Below are 17,203 nucleotides of genomic sequence, written 5' to 3'. Positions count from 1 at the left end.
ATCACAATTCTTAAAATTCAGAATGAATGTTTAAGACAAACTTAAACAACTATATACATACTGAAATGAATAAGTTAACAGAACATTTTTTTTTTGCTTCTGTTTTTTTTTCTTTTTTTTTCTTTTTTCTTTGAGGCTTCTTTTTTTTTCTTTTTTTTCTAAAGATAATACTTCAAACTAGAATAAGAAAGCTACCACTTTTCAAGCTAATGTCCATTTAGACACCTTTTGAATTACAACCACATATAAGCAAAAGGCTTATGCTAAATCCTCATACTTTGATGAGCTTGTGGTTAATTCGAATATGGAGATTGCTTAAAGCAATAGCTAAACACAAAAATAAGTGAGAGAATGTACAGACTCTGGTGGCTAGAACGTTCCTGGCCAAGGGACTCGAACAAAGGTGTGTCAAGAATGGGAAAAGGCTCAAATGTGGCTAACTAATGGCTGGTACTGTTATTTTTGTTAGTCTTGAGCAAGACTAAGGGTTCGAATTTTATTTGAAATGGCTAAGAAAAGAAACCTACTGCCCTGATCATTTTTAATGCTTGAATACATCAGTGTGGTCTCGAAATGCATAACATGGCAAGTTCTAGAATTCCAAACTAGAATTGGATAACACTCAAAAAGAATAGAACAAAGTGTAATGTTTTTGTTCTTGCATTTAGGCCCAAAAACTTTCCAAAAATTGGGGTAAATTGGTGTTGTTTCATTCAAAACGTCTGTCATGTAATGGGAAATTAATCAAGTTGTTCATATGCATGCTCAAGACAATTGTGCAACCCTGGCCTTTTGAAATTGACAGCTTTACTCAAAACAAGACTTAGAGGTTTCAATACTAAGTTGGCAACCTAGTTTCAACCAAGTGCAAACTGAGAGCTAGCATTGTTCTTTCTAGGGACAAAACAAAGGGTGGACACCCCCACACCATTTCAGCACATATTCCATAAAATTAAACTAAAATTGCAGCAGTAAAATAATGAAATTTCAGCAGCAGATAAATTTAATCCCAAATATACTAACACAAAATTTCCAAAACAATTAGAAGCTAGAACAAATTAATCATCACAATCAGCCAATTAATCATGGAATCACAAGTCAAACACTTCTATAGCAAAGATCCCTCCCCCACATTTCTCCTCGCACTGTCTTACTGAGGAATTCACAAAAATTAGGGGCAAAGGGTAGCAAACATGAGAAAAATGAATAAACGGAGAAGAAATGATTATGCTTACTGTCCTTTGTTTGGTGGTTCATGTGCTGGGTTTGTCTGCACTGGAGTCGATGGTGGCTGATCTTCGGTGGTTGTGCGATTTGAAAGAGATGGGTTTGGTGTGGCTGCAGTTTGAAGAATACGATTGAAAGAGATGGAGATAGGGTTTTGATTTTGGAAATACAGTGGTGAAGGTAAAAAAGGAATTAAGGGTAAAAATAGAGGAATTAAAAACAAGGGTAAAAAGAGAGGAATTAAAACCAAAAATTGTTTTTAACCCTCTTTTTAACTTCTCTTCAGCATATTGGGCCCCTATTAATTCAATTAACTCTCTTATTTCACTCCTTTAAGCTTATTTCTCCATTCTTTTCTTCCCTACACACCTGCAAATCAGAATCCAGAACCACAACTTAATTGGAGAGGATGATGATAAAATTGGTTATTCCATATGAATTGAATTGAATAAATAAATAAATAAATAAAAACAAAGACTTAATATAAATGACAGATGCTGGTCCTGGGCAGGACCAACACTGCTGAATATAAATGACAGATGTTGGTCCTAGGCAGGACCAACACTGGGTTGTCTCCCATTAGCGCCGCTAGTTAACGTCTTTGGCTAGACGGAATCGAGCTTCAGGCTAGTCTCCAGGAACTTGTATCTTCATAACTTCACCACTTTCAATCGGGATATTCTCATAAAATGGCATGAGACCATTTAATTTTTGCACTTTCCCGTTCTCTAAACGCTGAATTACCACAGCTTCATTCCTTAATTCCTCAAGCTCTTGTACTTTCAACTTCCTGAGTTTTCCTGCTTCATCAATATTCATGTTACACTGCTCAATTTCCCATAAGGCTCCGTGTTCTGATTTTGGTTCCTGTAAAACGGAAGCTCAAAGATGTTGAGTGGTGTGTGAAATTGTTTTAGGATTAGAACACTCAGGTTCTGATTTCAGAGCTGCCATCTATTGCATTACTTCTTGCACATCTTCTCCAATCTCCACTTCTTTCTCCTCTATTTTGCTGCTCACATCTAAGCTTTCTTCTATTACTACTTGCATCCTGTCTTCCCTACATGCTTCAAAAACTTGATGAGTTATTGGTTCAATAGCATCTATGCCACAAACAGAAGACACTTCATTAGGAATTTTCATGGCCTTATAAACATCAAATTGAACAATTTTACCATCAAACTCCATAGTCATTGTTCCTTTGTGAACATCGATTTTTGTCCGAGCAGTTGTTAGGAATGGTCTACCTAACAGGATTTCCGATGAATCTGAAGAGTGATCTTCATCTTCCATGTCTACGACATAGAAATCAACTGGGAAAATTAAACCATTAACCTGCACAAGAACATCTTCCAACAAACCTTCGGGATAAACTATAGATCGGTTAGCGAGTTGGATTACTACTCCTGTTTTTTGTAAAGGACCAGCATTTAAAGATGAATAAATTGATTTAGGCATGACATTAATTGACGCTCCTAGATCACACATTGCTCTCTTAATACTAGTATTCCCAATTTGACAAGAAATAGCAAACATACCTCTGTCCTTACATTTTTGGGGCATTTTCTTTTGGAGTACAGCAGACACATTCTCACTCATGGTGATCTTTTCATACCCAATTTTTTTAATCTTGTTAGCACACAATTCTTTAAGGAATTTAGCATATCGAGGGATTTGTCTAATAACATTAAGCAATGGAATATTCACCTCAACCTTACGAAATACCTCAAAGATGTCTTTCTCTTCTTTTTCCTTCTTTAATTTGGCTAAACGACTAGGGAAATGGACCTTAATTACAAAAGGCATGTCTTGCTCTTCGGATGACTTACCAGTTGAACCTTCTGTAGCTAAACCTTTCGTTTCTTTTTCGAATACCTCCTCTTTGCTTATAGATTTCTCTGACACAGTCTGTTCTGATTCAGAAGCGGACTTAGTCTTGGGCAAGACTAAAGCTTTTCCGCTGCAGAGTGAGATTGCACTCACATTCTGTCTCAGATTCGCCTCAGTTTGTGAAGGCAACTTCCCCAGGGACTGTATTGCACTTAGAGTGGTCGCTATCTGACTCATTTGCTTCTCTAAATTTTGGACATTTGCTTGAAGATTTACATTGATCTTGCTTTGTTCTTCCTGAAATTTCAACAAGTTAGAAAGAACAGATTGGTCATTAGGATTTAGCAGCATACCTGAATTTGGATATGTTTGAACAGGTCTATATTGTTGAGGTCTTTGCTGATATTGTTGGGTTGCATTCGGTTGAAGCACATTATTTTGCTGATTGTAGCCGAGATATGGGTGATCACGCAATCGTGGATTATACGTGTTGGAGTATAGATCATATTTATGTGGAGGTTGCCCCTGATATCCGAGGACGACATTAATCTGTTCTGGTGTTCCTTCATGCAATGTGGGACATTCATCTGTAGCATGTCCAATAACCGAGCATATCCCACATGTTTTCATTTGAGCTACCTTCCCTACAACCAAATTTTGTACAAGAGATGTCAAAGTATTTAACTTTTCTTTAATAGAAGAAGTACATACCTCATACGCTTTTCGTGGAGCATCTTGTTGTTTCCCAAATTGTTGGGAAGTTGCTGCCATGCTTTGGATCAATTCTTTAGCAGCAGATGGAGTTTTATCAATGAGGCTTCCCCTACTTGCAGCATCTACCATTTTTCTTTCCATTCCTAACATTCCCTCATAAAAATATTGAATAAGAGAATGTTCAGTTATCCCATGTTGGGGACAGCTTGCACATAGCCTTTTGAACCTCTCCCAATAGTCATGGAGTGTCTCAATATCTTTTTGTTTGATGCCGCTGATTTTTCTACGGATCATCGCTGCCCGTGAAGCTGGGAAATATTTTTCCAGAAATGCTTGGGTCATCTCGACCCATGTTGTGATGGATCCTGAAGGTAGATTGAGGAACCAATCTTTGGCAGCATCCTGCAAAGAAAAAGGAAAAACTCTCAATTTAACTTGTTCCTCAGTAATTCCTTGTGGGCTCATACCTGAACAAACAGCGTGGAATTCTTTCAGATGATTATGTGGATTTTCACTTTCCATCCCGTGGAACTTGGGTAAATAATGAATCAGTCCCGATTTAAGTTCAAACGCCGCATTTAGGACTGGGTATGTGACACATAAAGGTTGTTGATCAGCCTGAGGCGCATGAAGTTGTCTTAAGGTTTTGTTTGCCATCGTTTCTTCTTCAGATTGTTCACTTTCTTCGCCGGAAATTTCCTCTTCTTCACTAGAACTGGAAGTTTCAGCACCTTGTAATTTCTGCAACCTCACTTCTTTACGAAGTCTTCTTGCTGTTTTTTCTATTTCTGAATTAAAAAGAAGTTGCTCTGAAGTTTCAGACCTGGTCATATATCGAATTAAATCAAGTTAAATTAATCCCCGGCAACGGCACCAAAATTTGATGGGTGTCGAATCCACCAAAGATAATTATAACTTCACTTAACCAAAAATAAATTGTAAAAGAGCAAGTAAAGGTCGTACCCAAAGGATTAATACTGATCTAATCACAAATATAACCAAGCAATTAACAAAAAGGAAATAGGGAGGATTGAAATTGTTGATTAATGAATAAATAAAATTGCAGAATCAAATTGAAATTGAATGTAAAATTATATGTTGGAATTTCAGTTAAGGGAGATTCCGCAGGCCAAACAATTATTTCCCATCGATCATTGACGGTGAGACATTATCTCAATTAACATGATCTGGATTGGTTATAGCCGTTCCTTATTCATTCCCGACCTAATCCTTCCTTAATTGTAAAGCAAATCCTAGAGCGCCTAAAGATAAGCTCCTATTCAATCAGACAGTTCTAGCTTAGCGCTTAGAATTTAATCCGTCGAAAGCATTAGGAATTAGAAGGACCCAATCTAAGTTAACCGAATTCTTAGCGATTCCGATTTAAACCAAATCACATGTTCATGCGCTTAATCGTTGTTAAGATATTCAGATGATTACAAATCCTATTTCCTAACGTTGTTCAATGAATGAAAAAGCAAAAGTCTGGCCAAACCTTCACCTGAACCTCCAATGATGGTCTGATTTTATAGATTAACAAACATGCAAACAGCTCATATAAATTCAGATTTCTAAATTAAAGAGTAACAATCTCACGATAGAAAATAATGCTCGCCTTTGATTAATCCCTTAACCGAATAAAGTGTTTAGCTACACATAGTCATGAAATCGACTATGATAGCCATTAAAAATGATAAAAATAAATAAAGCTAGCTAAGAAAACCAAAAAGAGAAAAAAAAACCTAAAAAGAACTTCTCCCCCAAGGTGTAAATTCTCATCTATTTATAGAGAAAACCCCCTCCTAAAAGTTGGGTAACAAAATAATATCTATCCAAATCATCAACCTCTTTTACAAATTTCAAATCCCTGATTTTCTGCCTTCTATTTCGAGTTGGAAAAGGTCCTGGTCAATTTGAACATCAGAAGATTCGGAGGTCCTTAGTCTTGTGCAAGACTAACTCCAATTTTGCTTCAGCTCCTTTAATTCAGCACCAAATTCCTTTATGGTCCAAAGTTTCTCCAATTAAGCCCAATTCAGCTCCTTTTAATCATTTGAGTCCTGTGGAGGCAAATCAAACCAAAACAAGCAATAATACCCAAAATAACACCAAATTAATTAAATAACCTAGCACTAAAGTGGACATTTGAACGTTGAATTGGAGACTTATCACCATCTTAGTCCATATCGAATCTATATCTAAATCCATATTACAAGTCCAAATATCTTTTTTGGCCATCTCATCCACAAATTTTTGTTGATTCTCCCCTTGCAGTTTCCACCACTTAATCCTAGTCTCCACTTGTGGTGTTCGTTTTCTCATACATCTCCTACTTCGAAAATCAAGCACCACTACTCTATGTTGGGTTGTCGTACTCTCACCAGGGATCACCTTACAATCAATATAACTCGTTCTCCAAGTACTCCTTATTAAGAAGAAGTCAATTTGGCTCGCATTATCGCCACTCCGATAAGTCACTAAGTGGGATGTTCTCTTCATAAACCATGTGTTCATGATGCTTAAGTCATAGGCTGATGCGAATTCCAAAATATCATTTCCTGCTTCATTCTTATCTCCAAAACCATACCATCCATGAACACTCTCATACCCATCTCGCCTAGAACCCACGTGTCCATTGAGATCACCCCCCAATACCATTTTTTCATCCCTAGGAACCTGTTGCACCACTTCCTCTAGGTCCTCCTAAAAATCTTGTCTGATAGAGACATCTAATCCTATTTGTGGCGCATATGCACTAATGACATTCACAACCTCATCCCCTATCACTAGCTTAACACTCATAATTCTATCGCTCTTCCTAGACACCGTTGTTGGTCCCTGGTAATTAGTTCCAAGGGGGGGTTAGGAACTAATATAACTTTTTCGTGTTTTAATCAAGCTGACTGGAAGTTATTTTGAGACTTTATTAACTTAGCTTTTGGTCAGCTTGGTGAGATATGTTTCAAGACAGCTTTAGTCAGATGTTGACTAAAGTTGTTTTCTTGTGAGTTGAGAATTGACACTCTTGGAGGTCAGCTTTTAACTCAGCACCACTTATTTACTCAAGGTCAGCTTAGGAAATTTATATGCTGAGTAAATATAGCAAACAACACATGCAATATAAGAGAGAGTTCAGAGATTACTCAGTATCACTTATCCTGGTTCGGCCTCACTGCCTACGTCCAGTCCCCAGAGTCCTCCGGGCTTTTTGAATCCAATACTGAGCTCTTTAACGGTAGAGCACAAAACAATTACAAGGCAGTTGAATATGCAAGAGTACATTCCTCTATTCGTCTACTCAACTCCTACTAAGTGCTACAACCCAGCACCTAGATTTCTCTACCACTGAATGCTTACAACCAAGCACTCAGCTTGACACTCTCAACATTCCTATTGATTACAAACTTGTTCTTTTTATGCTAAAGAACACTTTAGATGATTATACAACAATCAATCTAGCATTTACACAGAGAATGAAAAGTTGGTGTAAGATCTTTTTGTATTTGAGTGCTTTCAAGATTTTCTCTCCTTGTATTTTTCTCTTGATGCTTCTCTCCTGATCCAAGGTTCTTCATTGTCCTTTTATAGAAGGAAATTGCAGATTTGGATTGTTTGAATTGTTGTTACCGTTAACACCAAAACGGCTCTTTTAGGGAACAATTTCTGGTCAGGTTCAGATTGTTCCGCCATTCCCTTTCTCTATTTTCTTCAGGCGTCAGGTTTGTCTTCTTGCGTCTGGCTTGTCTTTTTGTGCCAGTTGTCTTTTACCAATAATCCAATGACCCATGTCTCTTGGAATTAGTCTTTTGTGTGTCTTCGAGGTTCCAATTATTGGTGCAGAAGATTGGCAGACTTTGTCCTTTAGTGAACGGATCCTTCATGCTGTCCTGACTGTGACTCAGCTTCATTCGTTATCCTCGAATGTTCAACTTCTATATTGAGTTGCTTCGTGGTTAGCTCCGCTGCTGAAGAAGTCTTTTGTTTTAGTCAGTTTCGTTCTGGCATCTTAGACTAAAACTTCTGATACGGAGTTCTACTCCATTCGGCTTCCATTCTGTCATGCTGAGTTCCGTTCCACTCAGCTTTGCTTATGCTGATTTCTGTCCTGTCTTACTTTATATATATATTCTTGCACTCAATATTGAACAAACACATTAGTACAATTAAATCAAAGCATTTAAATTTAATTGCCTCTTAATCATGGATGATTTTGTCAAATCAAAATCTTGTGGAAAGGTGTTTCAACAACCGCTACTACATCGTCAATATACTCCCTATCAATAAGAATACCTACTCCATTTCTACCCTTAAAAAAAAATTCAACAGACGTGCAATTGGTGCAGAACAAGGAACAAAATATCTATATTTTATAATGATGTCTGAAATTGATCCAACTTGCCAATATTAAGGATAAAATTGCTCTTGGCTACCAACGTTAAGGATAAAATTGCACCATTTTAAACGTTAATTATAAAATTACTCCCAGCCCTAAATGTTAGGGGGTATTTATTATAACAAATACTAACATCTATGTAAGAAACCCATTTTATTTTTTAGAAGAGAATACCTAGCAACTTCACTTAAAGTTACCATTGAAAGTGGACGACTTTGCTTGAGTGTGTTTGGCCAAGAGATAATATTGTTTATATGTTCAATTGTGCGAAAAAAACATAGTGGGATAATGGTTGAATTGATTCATTATATATTAAATTAGCAGCAAGACCAATTCGATCATCATACCTCAAAACACTTTGATTTCTGATGGAGAGGATACACTCTTTCTTGCTAATATTGTATGTTTTCTGTTTCTTAAAATGCATAGACGGGAGGAGAACAACAAATATCAACACTGATAAAGATGGGTTGCTTGTCTTGAAAGCTCGTATTACAAATGATCCTCAAAATCTAATAGCATCTAACTGGTCTAAGGATACATCAGTCTGTAATTGGATTGGAATTACTTGTGGAACTCGACATCGCAGAGTTACAGAGATACTACTTCGAAACATGACTTTAACAGGGACCATTCCTCCACAAACCTCTCTTTTCTAGTCAGTTTCTCTTTACACAATAACTCCTTTCATGGCTCTCTGCCCGTTGAAATTTCCAATTTACGCCGATTGAAGTTGTTTAGCTTGGGATTCAATTTTTTCAACGGGCATATCCCCTCATGTATTGGATCTTTCCCTCGACTTCAATATCTTGCTCTCGACTCTAACAACTTTGGAGGTTAATTTCTTCTTTCCCTTATATGTACATTTTTTCCATATTATAAAAACATTTCAATTTTAAGCCTAATTTTGTAGATTTGGCATCCACGTACAATTTTAAACTTAACCTTTAATAGATGGTTCAAATAATTCAAGCTTCATTAACGGAAGATGAAATTTTATTAATACATAATTTTATGTTTTGAACATCCTACAACAATTAACATTCTCGCCGCCATATAAAGTTTGAAATTATATATCTTCTATTAATGAAAAAAATCATTTGCCATTTATGAAGTTTGATATAACATTATTTTTGTATATAGATATTTAAATTGTTCCGATAATCATAGAACTATTTTTTTTTCTAAAATAGAAAACCACAGGTATCACAAAACAAATCTAAACCCTCAAAATTTAAAAGGCTGTAATAGGAGGTGGCTTACTTTGTTAAAAACAAAATAAGCGTAGAAGACACCAACACATAAAAATGATGGGATAAAAATATCTCCGTTTTAATATTATAAAAAAAAAAGAATTTGCTAACATAAAAAAAACCGCTTAAATCATAATTGTCAAAACAAAAACAATTTTATAATCCTCAAAATCTCAAAAGGGATTAGTGACTTTTTTATTGGTTTAATTTCTCTTGAAATAAATAAATAAATGTTTAAACAATCATTTTATATATTAATTTGCATATATTACTACATGTGGCATTCCAATACAAATATGCAACTTATCAAATCTACATCATCTTTATTTGGCAAATAATGATCTTGAAGGTGAGCATGTCTAATATGAAATTATTATTTATATTACTAATAATTATTATCTTCACTTTGATTCTTGGATTTTTCAATAAATAAACTAACATGCACTCTTTCATCAAAAATATGTTTACTCATATTCGTGTTTTAGAATTCCTGTCTTTGAGTGTCAACTCATTCACTAGTCCACACCCATCCTACAAATTAAGAAGTTGAGATCTGAAGAGTCATTTACCCTTGTATGTTGTACCTGTGTCGGGAGCAGTCCAGGAATATACTTTAATGGGCAAGTTACTAATTAAGTGATATAATGAGTATAGTAGTAAAGTAGAGGGAGAGTGAGTAGAAAGAGCAAATTGGATCCCTTATTGTGGAGTAAGATATCCTTATTTATATGCCTAAACCAGAGACGAGAAAAGTCCTTACTGCCTTTGGTCTTTCTCAGGCCGCGGTCACATTAGCTGGCCTCAAGGCGACTCCGAATGATGGCCTGATCTCGTTGGTGGATCTAAATCCTCCTTGGAGCATCGTTCGTGGGCTTTGAGGCTTATCAATAACTGATTATTTTATTCATATTTTATGAAAGAAATTCTTTTGTTAATTAAATGGTGATAACTGGTAGGGAAATTCCAATCAACGTCCGTCCCTGTGGGGGCGTCGTTGGGTTCGACGGGGGGAAGTTCCGATGCCAAAGTCAGTAAGGTGAATCAAGGAAACAAACTGAATTGACAAAGGTTGTGAGAATGTGTACCTTGATAGCCTAGGGAATCAGGCTATATATAGCTAAGAAGCTGTAACCTTCAGGTAACTAGAAAGCCTCCATTAATACTCCATTAATGGCGGTTACAAGTTATCTTTAACCTGGCGGTTAGCCAATTGATAACTCATTTAATGACCTTTATGGCCGAGTCGGCGACCAGCCGTTACAGTGGCGAATCGGGCGAATGAAGAGATTCGCCTCATAGGTCCGCCAGCGGATCTCTCCAAGCAGATCCGTGGAGATCCGCCTGCCGGCTCCCCTTCGGGGATCAATGCGCGGCGTTCTTGAGGTGAATATCCCTTTTAGTCCTTGGGATAATATCACAATGTTATCAGAAGCCCCCCCAAAATGCCTTTAAAGTCCTTTAGGGCTTTTGAGCTTCCGCGCGCCGTCATAAACATCTGCATTAATGAGCACACTGTTCAATGCCAGTGGATGGATGACACGTGTAGTGGACGCACTGTCCCAGGAAGGAGAAAACTTCCTTCTTCCCTTTTCGCTTTCTCTTTCTTCTTCACTTTCTCATTCCTTCATTTCTTCATTGCTCGAAGCTTTTTCTGGGAATTTTTCAGAGTTTCGCACCAAGCTCCCGATTTCACATGTAAGTTCATCTTCTTTCGTTTAACTTTTCTCTGAATGTTTAGAAGTTCGTCTTCATCTTCTAGATCAACTTCGGAACTTTTTAATTTGACCTCTTCTCCCGAAATAGAAGTCGATTTTAGTTGGACCACTTCATCATCGGAGAACTCTTCTTCCTCCGAGGACACGATTAACTCTGATTTAGCTGGGTTTAGTGACTCGGCGTGTAATCGATACTCAACTCGTTCCACCGGACATCCAGCTCTTTTTACTTCTGTCTCCGGTACTGCTCTGGCCATTAAGGCTAGGTGTTTTCCGGGGACAATGGCCTCTTCTTCCATCCCGCCTAGGAAAAAGAATCTTCGAGCGGAGTCTACTCCGTCTCGTATGAGTGCGGTGGATCTAGCGGATTTGGCGAATCGCTATCCTTGGATCAATAATTATGAGACTCAGTTAGCCGCAGCCCATCAACGACCTTCCTGTCCGCCTAGAGGTTTTCTCACCGTGTATTATAGTCACGTGGAGAGGGGTTTCCGACTTCCTCTTCCAAAGATGATGGCGGACATCCTCTCTTACTTTGATATTACAGCCAGCCAACTACATCCTAACGGTTGGTTGGATATTGCTTTAGACTGCTACCTCGCCTCAAATTTAGGAGTGGTATATACGGGTCGTGTTTTTAGAGCTTTCCATAAACCCTCGCAACGGAAGTCCGAATCCTATCTCACTTTCGCCAAATTCGGGGCATATTCGCCATTTAGTGACAAAATGTCAAATGTCCATTGCTGGGATGAGAAATTCTTCTACGTGAAGATAAAGGAGGGCGAATCTCTAGGTTTTCCCTCGTTTTGGAATCCCAAACCTTTACACATGGCGGACGATATGCGAATATTGACCGATAGTGATGAAGTGGTGGCGGAGCTCATGAAGAAGATCAAGGTGGATGCATGGACATACGCAGACGCTTTAGCCTTCATGATGAGCGATATTCCGTTGATTCGCCGAGAGGGGGATCAATTCATTTACTCCAAGATTACGCAATTTGACCAAGGTAACTTTTATTCCTTCTTGAACTTTGATTACTTCAATGTTTTTCTTGGCAGGGGTTTATCTAAGGCCAATCACGCTATTGCAGAGAAGCGTAGGAAGTTTTTAGAGGCTGAAGCACGCAGGAAAGATCAAGCGGCGAATCCTTAACCAGAGACTGGAAAACGCCCTGCGGGAACAGTGGTCGAGCCTCCACTAAAAAGGAGGAAGCCTATCGCCCCGGGAGGCTCTAAGCTTATGGCGGATGCCATGAGGTCCGCCAGGCCCATGGGAGAGATAGAACATGTAAGTTGCCTTTTATTTTTACCTGTTTCATCAAGTTTTAAGTTTTGATCCTTGAATGTTGGTGCAGATGGCGAAGCCTGATATAGGCGGATACTGGTCCGCCAAGTATGGCGCTCAAGGATCTTTTGAGAATGAGTCCATCATAAATGACCTGGATGAAGCCCTTGGTCAAGTGGGCGAAGTGCAAAGGAGTCAGAATCAAATTCCTGGTTCCATTCATGCGCAAAAGGGGAAAACAGAGCTCCTTATGGTGAGTCCCCTAGAAAGGATTTCTTTTTATGAAAAAGTTGCTCCTTTGCTCTTTCCTCTTAATGAGGTTGTTTGTTTTTGCCAGATGTATACTCACATACGTGCTATAGGGGCCGAGCTCCTTCAAAATGTGGCGGACAAGGCAACCATTGAAAAGCTAGAAAAAGATGTAGCGGATGACAATGCGCACATTGCTTCTGTTAATGCGAACCTTGCCTCTGCCACTGCCGCCTTAGTCCTCAGAGATGCGGAGATTGGGAAGCTGAAGGAGAAGATCGCGACAGACGCCAAGAATCATGAGGACGCTGTAGGCGAAGCTGAATATATGGCGGGTGAGCAAGCCTTCTACTATGGCGAACTGCTCATGGCGTACTTCTCTCTGGCGCATCCCGAGATCGATTTCACAGATCCTCAGTTCGTCGTCCCCGAACCAGAAGACCTAGCCAAATATGACAAGATGGCGGACGCCAAGGAATACATTCGCGAATATGTTCGGAGATGGATGAAGGGACCTATGGAAGAAAGCAAACCTTCCGCTACTATCCCCGTAGTGGAGCTTGAGGAAGTGCCCCCCAAGGCGGGTGAAGAATCGGTCATTGATACCATTCTTCCTCTTGGTCCCACATCCTCCGTGAAAAAGGAGGTACCTTTGGTTGGCATATCTGAGGCTGTGGAGAAGGAGGCTTTCCAGGCAAGTGCCGCAAGCGAGGATAATGTGAAGGAGGATGCTCCTATTATCACTTAGTTGTTTTACTTGTGATTTGTAAAAAATCGTTAAGTACAATTTGTTTTAATCCTTTATGGAAGCTATTTATTTTACTATTACGTTTGCGTAAGTAAATATATAGGCATCTAGGATTTATTTTGGAGTAGGTGGCCAGCCGTACCCCATAGTATGGACCTTTGTGAAGGTTAGAAGCTGTTCTATTCCGTTGATGGAAGTAAAGCTGCCTAGGGGATCAATTTGCTACCTGTCTTTGAGGTGAAGTGATCCGCCCGTAGGACTTGTGAATCCTTTTTTGGGAAGGATATGTAAGAGAGTGTAAAGACCTTGCGTCCAAGGATCGTTTTAACTCTATCGGAGATTGGGATCTTCCCAGAGATGGATCCGCCCGTAAGATAGATTCTCTTATGTCCATGGAGAAAAAGTTGCTATGAGATAGCGATACTTTATTAATGGAGAGCGTCGGATGCCCCCCTTCTTTTTAAGACTGGAATATTTATATTGCTGCAATAAACTTTTAAAAAGAACACAGATAATAGAACAAATGATGTTTATTAATGGGAGAAATGCTTTATTACAGTAAGCAGGTCTTATAAGTGAGCCTCGTTAAAACCTTTAGTAAGAAAAACCACATGGGAAAAAGCTTACTAAAGGAAAAAGAGTACTCAAGACCGTGTATAAACCTTATTTTCTGACAAAATATTTGCGGAGATTTTGGAGGTTCCATATGCGCGGTAATGTGTTGCCCTCCATGTCCTGAATTTTAAATGTGGCGAATCCAATCTTCTCCACTATCTGATATGGACCCGTCCAGTTGAGCCCTAGCTTGCCCTTGCCTTCTCGAGATTGGATTTTGTCGGCCTTTCGGAGCACAAGGTCACCCACATTCAGATCCACAAGCTTAGCATTCTTATCATGGTAAGCGGCGATCCGCTGTTTGTACGCTGCCATACGTACATAGGCTTGATCTCTTCGGTCGCCCACTTGATCCAGACCTTCCCTTAGTCTTTTGTCGTTGTCCTCTTCGCAATAAAAGGCCACTCTATCACTTGGGACCTGTATTTCAACCGGGATCATAGCCTCCACCCCATGAGATAGGGCGAACGGTGTTTCTCTTGTGGCCGTCCTAGGAGTGGTGCGATAAGCCCATAAAACGCTTGTCAGCTGATCCGCCCACTTTTTATCATGCTCTCCCAATCTTTTTTTTATCCCTTTTACGATCGTCCGATTTGTGACTTCGGTCATCCCGTTGGATTGGGGATAATAAACGGAGGCAAATCTGTTCAGGATGCCCAACCCTCCACAGAAAGTTTTGAATTCGCTACAGTTGAACTGTGTTCCATTATCGGTGATGATAGTATGCGGAACACCGTATCTTCCCACGATGTTGTCTTTGACAAATTCCACCATTCGTTCTGCAGTGATGGAGGAGACCGCTTCGGCTTCTACCCACTTGGTGAAATGATCCACTGCCACTACCACGTACCTCCTCTGTCGGCGAGTCAGAGGAAATGGGCCAACAATGTCTATTCCCCAGAGGGCGAATGGCCGTCCTTCTATGATGGGCCTCTGGAGATGTTTGGTAGTATGTGATTCATTCGCATGAACCTGGCAACTATGACAAGATTCTACCAATTTTTGGGCATCCAATTCGGCCGTGGGCCAGTAGAAACCCGCTAACCTGGATTTCTTCAAGATGGTGGCGGATGCTTCATGAGCTCCACATGATCCCTCATGTAGCTCCTTGAGGATTTGTTGTCCCTCCTCCGATAGAATGCACTTCAACCAGGGGTGGCTAAAAGATTTTCTGTAAAGGCCGTCATTGATCCGTGAGAAATAAGCCGATCTCCTAACTATCCGCCGTGCCTCTTCTTTATCCTCGGGTGAAGGTCCACTTAGCAGATATTGGCAGATGACTGATCTCCAATCATCTTCTACCGTCGTGAGTAGGGATACTTCCTCTGAGGCGAAGGCTGGAGCTATTTTAACTTCGAAGGGACAATCTGGATCTGTCTAGTTCTCCTCACAAGAGGCCATTTTGGCCAAATGATCCGCCTCTGTGTTGGACTCCCTTGGTACGTGAATCAGCTCCCATTTGGTTTCTTTAGCCTCAAGGTGATCCAATAATTTTTTGACCTCTGCTACGTATTTGGCTAGAACCTCGTCTTTCACCTCGTAATTCTTGATTACTTGGTTGACTATTAGCTTAGAATCACTATAGATCACAATCCGCTCAGGAGTGATTTCTTTGAGTAGGCGTAATCCCAATATCAGAGCTTCATATTCAGCAGCATTATTAGTTGCATGGAAATTTAATTTTGCTGCATACCGTAATTTTATGTATTGGGGACCTTTGATCACAATGCCTACCCCAGCTCCATCCGCTGAGGAGGCACCATCGGTGTACATTGTCCATTCCTCTATCGGAGGCTTGGGATGATCTATCCCTTCATCAGTGAATTCATTCACAAAGTCCGCCAAGACCTGACTCTTTAAAGCTGACCTGCTTTCATATCTCACATCGAATTCGCCAAGGCGGATTGCCCATTCCATCAACCTTCCAGAAGTATCTGGTTTCTGCAACACCTTTCTCATCGGTATATTTGTTTGAACCACCACAGTATGCGCCTGAAAATATGGTCTAAGGCGGATTGTCGTGGTGACAACAGCCAGCGCCATTTTATCAAGCTTAGAATACCTGGTTTCGGCGTCTTTCAGGACCTTGCTCACATAATAAATCGAAAACTGCGGCCATCTTCCTCTCGTATCATGACCGTGCATACAGCTTTATCCGTGACCGATACATACATGTAGAGGTCCTCTCCCTTTATTGGTCGACTCATCATGGGTGGCTCCGTGAGGAACCGCTTGATTCCTTCGAAGGCCTTTTCACAATCCTCATTCCACTCGAACGCCTTTTGCTTCTTAATGACCTCGTAAAAGGGCTGACATCTGCGAGCTGAACAAGAGATAAACCTGCCCAAGGCTATGATCCACCCATTAAGGCGTTGTACTTCCCTGATGTTCCGTGGTGCTTGCATTTCCAGGACAGCCTTAACCTTGTCAGGATTTGGGCTAACTCCTTTTTCGCTGATCATGAACCCTAAGAATTTTCCATACGTCGCACCAAAAGTACACTTCTCTGGGTTCAGCTTAATGTTGTGACGTCGGAGTACGTCCAGTACCTCTTTTATGTCATCCACATGCCTTTCTATGGTGGTGCTTTTAATAATCATGTCATCTACATAGACAGAATAATTATCCCCTTTACTATCAGCGAATATCTTGTTCATCATCCTCTGATAAGTTGCACCCGCGTTCTTAAGCCCAAAGGGAATAACTTTGAAGCAATAAGTGGCTTGGTGTGTTACGAACGAGGTCTTGATTCTATCTGAGGGCTCCATAGGGATATGATGGTAACTTGACTTCACATCAGTAAAGGAGTACATGGCGTGACCGGCGGTTCCGTCTACAAGCATGTCAATACATGGCAGAGGATAGTTGTCTTTGGGACAAGCTTTGTTGAGATCCGTAAAGTCAATACACATGCGGTAAGATCCGCCTGCCTTCTTCACCAGAATGACGTTCGCCAGCCACTGAGTATAAAGTACCTCCTCAATGGCGTCCGCCCGCTGGAGCTTGGTGATCTCTTCTTCTATCACCTTCTGCCTTTCTGGGCCATGGTTTCTCCGCTTCTGAGCCACGGGAACTGCATCTTTATCAATGTTGAGCTTGTGAGTGATCACGTTTGGACTGATTCCGGGGAGAATTTCATCCTTCCATGCGAAGACATCCTCCGCCTCGTGGA

The 17,203-nt window shown here is 40.0% G+C and overlaps 2 protein-coding genes across 2 annotated transcripts; both read left to right on the top strand.

The window, feature by feature from the left end:
* The first annotated feature begins 11,147 nt into the window (after positions 1-11,147).
* On the top strand, positions 11,148-12,357 carry LOC136203089 (uncharacterized). Its single transcript, XM_065994142.1, has 2 exons — positions 11,148-12,141; positions 12,226-12,357. Exons 1-2 carry the CDS (start codon positions 11,148-11,150, stop codon positions 12,285-12,287), a joined length of 1,056 nt encoding a protein of 351 aa, XP_065850214.1. The 3' UTR covers positions 12,288-12,357.
* LOC136203090 (uncharacterized) lies at positions 12,288-13,974 on the top strand. Its single transcript, XM_065994143.1, has 3 exons — positions 12,288-12,422; positions 12,490-12,672; positions 12,757-13,974. The coding sequence occupies exons 1-3, from the start codon at positions 12,375-12,377 to the stop codon at positions 13,414-13,416; spliced, it is 891 nt and encodes a 296-aa protein (XP_065850215.1). The 5' UTR covers positions 12,288-12,374; the 3' UTR covers positions 13,417-13,974.
* Positions 13,975-17,203: the final 3,229 nt, after the last annotated feature.

This window comes from Euphorbia lathyris, chromosome 8 (genome assembly GCF_963576675.1).
Source record: "Euphorbia lathyris chromosome 8, ddEupLath1.1, whole genome shotgun sequence".
NCBI lineage: Eukaryota > Viridiplantae > Streptophyta > Magnoliopsida > Malpighiales > Euphorbiaceae > Euphorbia > Euphorbia lathyris.
The sequence above is the reverse complement of the archived record's forward strand: the minus strand, read 5'-3'. Positions and strand labels throughout refer to the sequence as shown.

Excerpts from the sequence above, each read along its gene's own strand:
- LOC136203089 (XM_065994142.1), top strand. The coding sequence starts at position 11,148 with ATGTTTAGAAGTTCGTCTTCATCTTCTAGATCAACTTCGGAACTTTTT. Across the intron at positions 12,142-12,225 it reads GATTACGCAATTTGACCAAG|AGAAGCGTAGGAAGTTTTTA; the intron begins GTAACTTTTATT and ends ACGCTATTGCAG.
- LOC136203090 (XM_065994143.1), top strand. The coding sequence starts at position 12,375 with ATGGCGGATGCCATGAGGTCCGCCAGGCCCATGGGAGAGATAGAACAT. Across the intron at positions 12,423-12,489 it reads CCATGGGAGAGATAGAACAT|ATGGCGAAGCCTGATATAGG; the intron begins GTAAGTTGCCTT and ends ATGTTGGTGCAG. Across the intron at positions 12,673-12,756 it reads GGAAAACAGAGCTCCTTATG|ATGTATACTCACATACGTGC; the intron begins GTGAGTCCCCTA and ends TGTTTTTGCCAG.